Raw genomic sequence first — 7,727 nt, 5'->3', positions numbered from 1 at the left:
CCTTTAAGGCCTTTCTGTCTTTCAGAGAACTTGTTAGTGTAATTAAATTCAAATTTACCGGGATATTTGGCTTGTACATTGGTTGGTTCATTGTGTTAAGTCAAGTGTATGATCAGATACAAAAGGGACATGCCTGGCAATCTAAGCTTTTGATCACCTTCGTTTTCGAGACTGCATGAGCAAGCTAAGGTGCAGGATGGAAAGGCAGACTTACCGCCTAATTGAAAATAAAACATCTTTACCGTTGCTAACTTTCGTTTTCAATATCCCGGAACAAACCACTTTTTTCTCACTAGTTTCCCCAAATTTTATCTGGGGACAGAAAATTGTTAAATTTCTTGCCATTTTGTACGCATTTTTTTTTTTTTTTTTTTAGCACAGCAGTGTTGGTACACATGTTTTTCGTTATTCTGAGGTCATTGCAACATTCCTCAGATATTGCGCTGTCAGTTTTGAATCCTGGGACGAGGTTAAGAAAGGCTGACTACGTTTAGATTCCATCTCTTGGCAAAAACACCTGATAAAAATCTCTAAGTTTTTTGAGATTTTGCTACCCCGCCACTCCCTCGCAAGGGCTTTCTCCCGACCAGCCACCATCTTGACTGTACTGAGTGCACATATCATCGACAATAAATCCAGGCAATAAATATGTAAAAATTCAATCCACGTCAGGTTCATTAACTCGATCAGATTGTCATCTTAAGTGAAGGTGTGGTGAAATCCACCTGCTGACATTTTGATACCCGTTTCGCCTTTAGAATTTAAATGTTAGGAACCGTTATTTTCTTTCATCGTAGTCCTGGTTCTTGCCGCGGTGAGAACATCCGTTGCAATATGACTTTGGGTGATTATTAGTTGTCCCTCATGAGAAGACACAAGTAACTTGCACTGTAAGTATCCCGGAGAGCTCCATACAATTCCTTATAATTTTATTATAAGGAATTGTATGGAACTTTTTTGGCCTTAGTCGAGGCGCGGCGGGTGTTAACACGTATGAACCTAGAGAGGTGTTTTTCCCGACACTCTTCTGTCAGAAGAATGTCACACAATAAAAGCAAACCAGAAACGACCGAGGAACAACTCCGGCTTTCACATGTCATCAAGTTGTTTAACACGAGCATTGAATTTCCTGCACGACAGTAGGCCTTTGTTTTACACTATTACATCGATCACCAGCTCCTTTGTGTTTCGATCTGGCCAAAATAGATCAGTTAGCTTCGTAATTATGGCGCAAGTTGTGAAGGATTTTGAACATGGAGAAAAGCGAAAAGAGCGAGTTATTAAAACACGAAAAAACACTCCAGAAGAAAGAAACAGGCAGAGAAAAGAATGGAGAAAGAGGAGACAAGAGAAGCAAATGGCAAATTCGACGAACGGAAATGGTGAGCTACAACAGTCACTCAACCGCGAAGTAAATGACTTGGTGCTATGTACTTCGGAGGCTGAGAAAAAGAAGCCGAGTCCTTCGGACCAAGAGCCAGAAAATGTCAAGAAACCCCGTCTTCTCGCACTTAAACCAGGCAGTGGGGAGAAGAAAGTGGACTCGCGTGGTTACTCAAGAGCTTCGAAGATGATTCGAATGGCTGTTGGTGCCGACGTAATTGTCCCGCAGAAACCTCGGGAACGTCATCAAACCTCCTTAATTGCAAAGAAAGCCACAGCGAGCAATGGATCCAAATTTGAACCCAAAGAACTTAGGCCAGAAAACATTGAATTCTTGTCTAAAACTCCAGTTGGCAGTGGAAGCTTTGGACAATGTTTTCTCGGGCGCTATCGAGGCATCGAAGTTATTATCAAACAAATGACCCACAATGAAACGTCGGAGGATAAAGAACGTGCAAGGAAAGATTTACTCCACGAAGCAAAGGTTGCTTCTGCTTTGGGGGACCATCCGAATCTACCCATGATTTTTGGTGTAGTTACAAAGGCCTCACCATTATGCCTCGTGACGCAGTTTCATGGTGTTCAGCAAGAAAGTGTAACTCTTCATCAAGCGGCCGATAACAACGTAGTTACTAAAGCAAACTGTATTTCTATATTTAAAAAGATATGTAGTGCTTTAGGCCACGTGCATTCTAAAGGATACCTTCATAATGACATAAAAGGAAACAATGTAGTACTAGAACGACCCTCAGTCTCTGAGGAATTCAGGCCAGTCCTCATTGACTTTGGAAAGAGCCTTAAGGCTTCATCTGTCACATTGTACCGCAGAAACGGCACCGCTATGAAATGCAAAGGGAAAAGCTATTTAGCCCCTGAGGTTGTAAGTGAACGACTCTACAGCGTTGCCAGTGACATTTTTTCATTGGGGAGAATGCTTAAGGCGATCTCGTCTATGTTGGGTTTTTATGACAGGGTCCGAGAATTAGTTAAAATGTCAACAAGAGATAAGCCGTCAGAGAGACCTAGCCTTGATGTTTTCTCTCGTAAGATTGCTGAAGTTAAATTTTAGGTGTAGTATTTTCCAAGTCAGCAGACCTAATATCGGATAATAGTTTCATTGAAAGTTTAGTTATTACAATGTCAGCGATTTTGTTACGGAGTACTGTGGTAATTCCTTATTAAAAATGAAGGACATCGAAGACAATCGAAGAAAAAGTTTATGACCCAGCTTACGTGAATAAGAACCTATTGACAACAGGATAATTTAAAATAATTTCTCTATCAATTTATTACCCTTACTGAGTATGAGCTACATCCGATTTTGAATTGACAAAACGGCTTTCTAATGATTGCTGGATGGGAGAAAATCTTTCGTAATTGGGTGTAATTCCGTCGCACATTCAGTTTCTCGGCAATCGCTGCGAAGCTGTTATGTCGTCTCAAAATCGGACCCTGAATTTTGTCCGTTTTTCAATTAGGAGGGTAAACAAAATTAGGCATAATAGTGCTGGTCAAAAATAAAATATTTGCTACCAAAAAGTATCATTATATCCCTTTGTAAATTGTTTTATTTCGCCATATTATTCAAAAAAGGACATTTTCTGTCTAACAATTGCTCATTTAAATAAATGTAATGCAAGAGGAGTAGCGGTAAAGAAACAGTCAAGCTGCAATGGAATGGAAAAAAGCATATCTAACGTAGGAAAACAAAGTTGATAGCCGAAGTGAAAACGAAGACAAACATACCGCGAAGCCGTAAAGCATGCACTAAGCACTGCATCTGTTTTGCCAAAGGTTAAAAACATTTGGAGCAACATCAAAATTCGCGGTTAACAGAACTATAAAACTTCCTCCTTCAAACGGTTTGGCTTGGGAGCTGCTCGATGGTGTAGCACAAAATTCCAGCCCAGCGGATAATACTGAATAAAAATTATCTTCTTGTTGTTCGTTTAGACTCTAAAAGCCAAACATTTCTTAGTCATAACTCTGTGTGAACATCGATATAACGAACCCAAAAATGCCGCTGTTGTTCTTGTAATCCACCCCCGGGGATTCACGCTAACATCTTCCAAAGATCATGCTACAGTTCCGTTTTGCCGTTTTGCAGTTTGCCGTCGAAAGAATGATCGATTTTGTCCTCCTCGATATAGTTTATACTCCCTTCTTCACTGACACATTCCCTTTCAAAGTTCACTGTTCCTTTGCTGACTTCCTCGGGTATGTCAATTACAGATGGGTGACCAATAGCTTTCACGCTGTTCCGTTTGAACTTTTTTTTCAGTTTCCTCATTTTCGATCTTCTTCGCATTTCCTCGACAGTATGTTTTCGAAACTTTGACATCTTATAATGCTGAGATCCGATGCAATAACTTGAGGGCAAGAGTCTACCGATCTCAGTTCACAGTAGACTCGTTGTCAATCGGTTTTCTCTTTGAAAAAAATGTTGGCATATGAGACTTCGTTTCTTCTCACATTTGCTAGTAAAAGCCGATCTATTGTTTGCGACAATAGGGGTTTTTTTTGTCAAGCTTGCCAGTCACGCGTCATTGATTGAGTGCATTGTTTCAATTTGCTTAACTAAGGAGAACTCGAAGAAGTGAGAAAGTTCATTGACTTTCAGCCCGCACGCATTTGCATAAGCTACTAGAAAACTGTGCTGGCCTTTGCGAGAAAAAAATGCCTTTTTCAGTTCCCTGTAAACTGTGTACAAAGAAGTTTAAAACAGGTGTTTCATTGAAAAAACATTTCGGATTGAAACACCAGGAAAGGAATCTCGGGATAGTGCAATTTTTGGACGAATCAAACAGTCCATGTGAACAGCCAAAAGCAGCAGCACTTACTGACGAAGAAATGGAAGATTATCTCAAATGGCTCGGGGTTCTTGTGGAGCGAATTAACGGATCACTGGTACCGGATCACCCAGGTAAATGCTCTAACCCGCAATGTGTTCTTTATTTTGATGTGCTTGGACTTACGCACTTACTTACACCGAACTTTTTTTCATCGAAAGGGAAATGGTGCCGTGTTGACTGCCTTCAAGTGCCACAGAAGTACTTCGCTCATTTGCTTTATCGCTTGGGAAACCCTACGTTGGACAGCGTACGTGATGCTCCCCACATCCGTCAACCGATTTTCAAGAGAATAGCGCGGCGTTTTTCATATAAAATTTTCAATGAGGAAACCTTAAAGCTAGTGTTGGAAGAGCAAGACCTGTTGCAATTTCGGCCAAGAGCCTTATTCAGAAATAGCGATGAAGTGCCTGATGTGTCCGAAATGCCAGCAGAAGAGGCACTAGCTTATGCAAAAGCAAGAGCGAGAAAGCAGGACTCAAGACCTACAAGCCGCTCGTACCTAGATATCGGTCCAGGTGAGGGACGCTGTACAAGGGAATTGGAACTGATATGGTGGCCGAGTCTTTACTCACGTTGTTCAGAGTACGGCAAACTTACTTTTCGATTTTTTGTGAGCAAGACTTCATTATAGTTACATTTATTTCAGTCTTTCAAAAGTTGAACAAGTAGGTGCAACGTATTTGAAAGAGATGTTGCGTTCGTTCTGCATTTGAATTTCTAATTTCTTTTAACATTGTTACGTTGTATACATACAGAGACCCTAATATCCATCGATTTACTGTGGACTGTTAGAGCAAGGACGCATAGACGCTTATGATCAATATTGAATAATAATTGTATTTTTTAGAGGAAGACTTCACAAATATAGTTACATTCTTTACAACATTTCAAAGGTTGAGCAAGTAGGTGCAAGGTCAGTTGAAGAGATGTAGCGTTCCCTTTACGCTTGAATGTCTAATTTCTAAATAATCATTGTTACGTCGTATATATACAGGGACTCTAAGATCCTCGCTTTTCTATTGGGGGGTTTACTGTACACTATTACACTGTTCTTATTTATTATTAAGGTTCCTAAAGCAAGGACGCATACGAGACCGTGTTTATGATCAATAAATATTGAATAACAACTGGGAATTTTTAATTCTGCTCTTATGATTCGGCTAGGTCACTGAACACCCTGCCACTTGTTTGCAAAAAAAAAAAACAAAAGACATTTTTGTGTCTATGCTTCGTTCTAAAAGCGCTTCGACAAGTAGCCGGGTATTCTGAATGTACTGCGTTCGATCGATAAATTCGTTCACTCCAAGTTCATAAATCAAGGACCGCAATGCCTTAAGGTGCGGAAAAACGACCAACAAAAAACGTGCAACTTGTTTTGCAACATCGCCATACAACTCGTTTTGCAGCAATGTTGCAAGACAAGTTGCACGTTTTTTGTTGCCCGTTTTTCCGAACCTTTACGTTTATGTTCGCAAAATGTTCATTACAAAATGCTTACGGTCACCGGTTGTTTCGGTATACGTCGAGCTATTCGTTTCGCGTAGTGTATTTAGTAGAAATTGTTGTGTAGTTTGACTTTCACTGCTTAAGCCTGCATGAAAGCGACTTATATCGAAACCAAATCGACAAGAAAAAATGACTTAAATCCTGGAATATTAGTCAGTAAACCACGCTGCCTGTTTAAAGCTCGTCGCAGCCTTCTATTAGCAAAGCGCGTCTCTAACACTGTCATTAGGCTTCAGAAATATAAAAGAAAATTCACTCTGAACTATTTACATTTATTTAAGCAACCTAATCGGAACTAAGACTATTTCACAATCCTAGAATGAGATCTGTCATTCTTTCCCGCATCGGCAAAGCTGCACTTTGATCATACCACGGTAGGATTTGGCCTGACAGTAGGTCTCTCACAGGACACTAGAAGAGAAACAACAATTAAGGACGGTGCCTACTAATACCGAAGTATTTTTGTGCGGTTTATGACTATGCGGGAAAAGCAGATCTTAGCAAGGGCTATTGGAATCCAAAAAGAAAATTGGGGTTAACCATGCATTTTTCAGAGATAACTAAGCAATAATATCTCTAAAAAGCGCCAAAATATAAAGCAATGTATGGGATTTGTTCCTAACTTGAAGCTTAATTATCTCTGAAAAATGCATGGTTACCCCCAATTTTCTTTTGAGATACCAAAAGCATTTGCTAAGTTCTGCTTTCTCCGTATAGCTTTAAACCGCGCAAAAATATTCCTGTATTAGTTGGCACAACGCATAGGAAACCCGAGTATCTCGAGATGCGCAGAACGTATGTGCAGTAACAATAGTAGGCACCGTCCTTCACAATTAAGGTTTTAGTCAGACCAGAAGAGAAGTCAGACTGTTCAACATTGGAGCCAAGCAAAAATAGTGATGCCCATCATGACTAATCCCACTTTAAGGCAAAAATTTATTAGGGGACATTCTTTTGTAAAATCTTACTTCACTGTGCAATCAACTGAATGGATTTTTTCCATCAACGCAAGTCACTAAAAAACCTCTTGGCCCAAAAACAAAACAAATACTGGTTGCCAAAATGTTTAAAAGTGTAACGAAATAAAATCGCTTTGTATCAGCAAATCAGCTTTGGGCAATTCTGCCTGTAAGTGAAAGATAATCTATTTCTCAGTCAACAGTTTCATAGTGTTAGATACAGAGACTTACCTTTCGACTGAAAAAAGTCTCAAAAAAACAGCATAACGAATACTCCACACTCGTAAACGTTTTCTTGTTGCGGCACCTGTGGGACCAAACATGTTTAAAGACGTCAATTTGACTGGAAAGATAGCTACCTAAAACCATCATCATCGTCCCCTCTCCACCTCACAATCGATAAAAACCTTGTACCAGAATAATTTAAAGAACATTGCATTCTTTTTTTTTTACATTTTCCAAGGGCTAAAGATGAATTTAGTCATCTGTAATAACACCAAAGAAAATTTCTCATGGGGATCCGAGAAAATGAATGTCAAATTTCACAAGAATAGTGAAAATACAGCTAAAATTCTGAAAAGTTCATGTGTAAGATGCAATTTTGTGAAATTTTACATTCATTTTCTCGGGCTCCCATCAAAAATTTTCTTTGGTGTTACTATAGATGACTAATTACATCTTTAGCCCTTGAAAAATGTAAACAATAATACAATATTCTTTAAATTATTCTAGTACAAGGTTTTTGTCCACTGAAAATTAAAATAACTAAATTTTCTGTTCGATTCCGTGTTAATTCTTTCACGAGCAATCTGTCTCATCAATGCACAACAAAGAACTTGAAAAATACTTCAGAGATAGGGATGTTCTGATCACTGGATTAACGTCTTACCTTGGGGTAGTATAGGGGCATCAAGCAAAGCCTTATGTTTTTTTCCCTTCCGCATAGGCATAATTATAAGAAACTCAAAAAGTTATATTATAGTATGGTAACCTTCTTTAGTCTGTAAGAGAAAAAAATCAGAACTTG

General features: G+C 39.2%; 1 protein-coding gene across 1 annotated transcript; it reads left to right on the top strand.

Moving 5' to 3' along the window:
• Positions 1-874: 874 nt before the first annotated feature.
• On the top strand, positions 875-5,444 carry LOC146459671 (tyrosine-protein kinase Tec-like). Its single transcript, XM_085088944.1, has 2 exons — positions 875-4,306; positions 4,394-5,444. The coding sequence occupies exon 1, from the start codon at positions 1,094-1,096 to the stop codon at positions 2,450-2,452; it is 1,359 nt and encodes a 452-aa protein (XP_084945070.1). The 5' UTR covers positions 875-1,093; the 3' UTR covers positions 2,453-4,306; positions 4,394-5,444.
• The last annotated feature ends 2,283 nt before the right edge of the window (positions 5,445-7,727 follow it).

The sequence above is a fragment of the Pavona decussata genome, unplaced genomic scaffold, assembly GCF_977016875.1.
Source record: "Pavona decussata unplaced genomic scaffold, jaPavDecu1.1 SCAFFOLD_217, whole genome shotgun sequence".
Taxonomy (NCBI): domain Eukaryota; kingdom Metazoa; phylum Cnidaria; class Anthozoa; order Scleractinia; family Agariciidae; genus Pavona; species Pavona decussata.
This window is presented reverse-complemented; position numbering and strand designations above follow the sequence as displayed.

What these genes read in the sequence shown, in the direction of transcription:
- LOC146459671 (XM_085088944.1), top strand. Translation starts at nt 1,094, where the DNA reads ATGTCATCAAGTTGTTTAACACGAGCATTGAATTTCCTGCACGACAGT.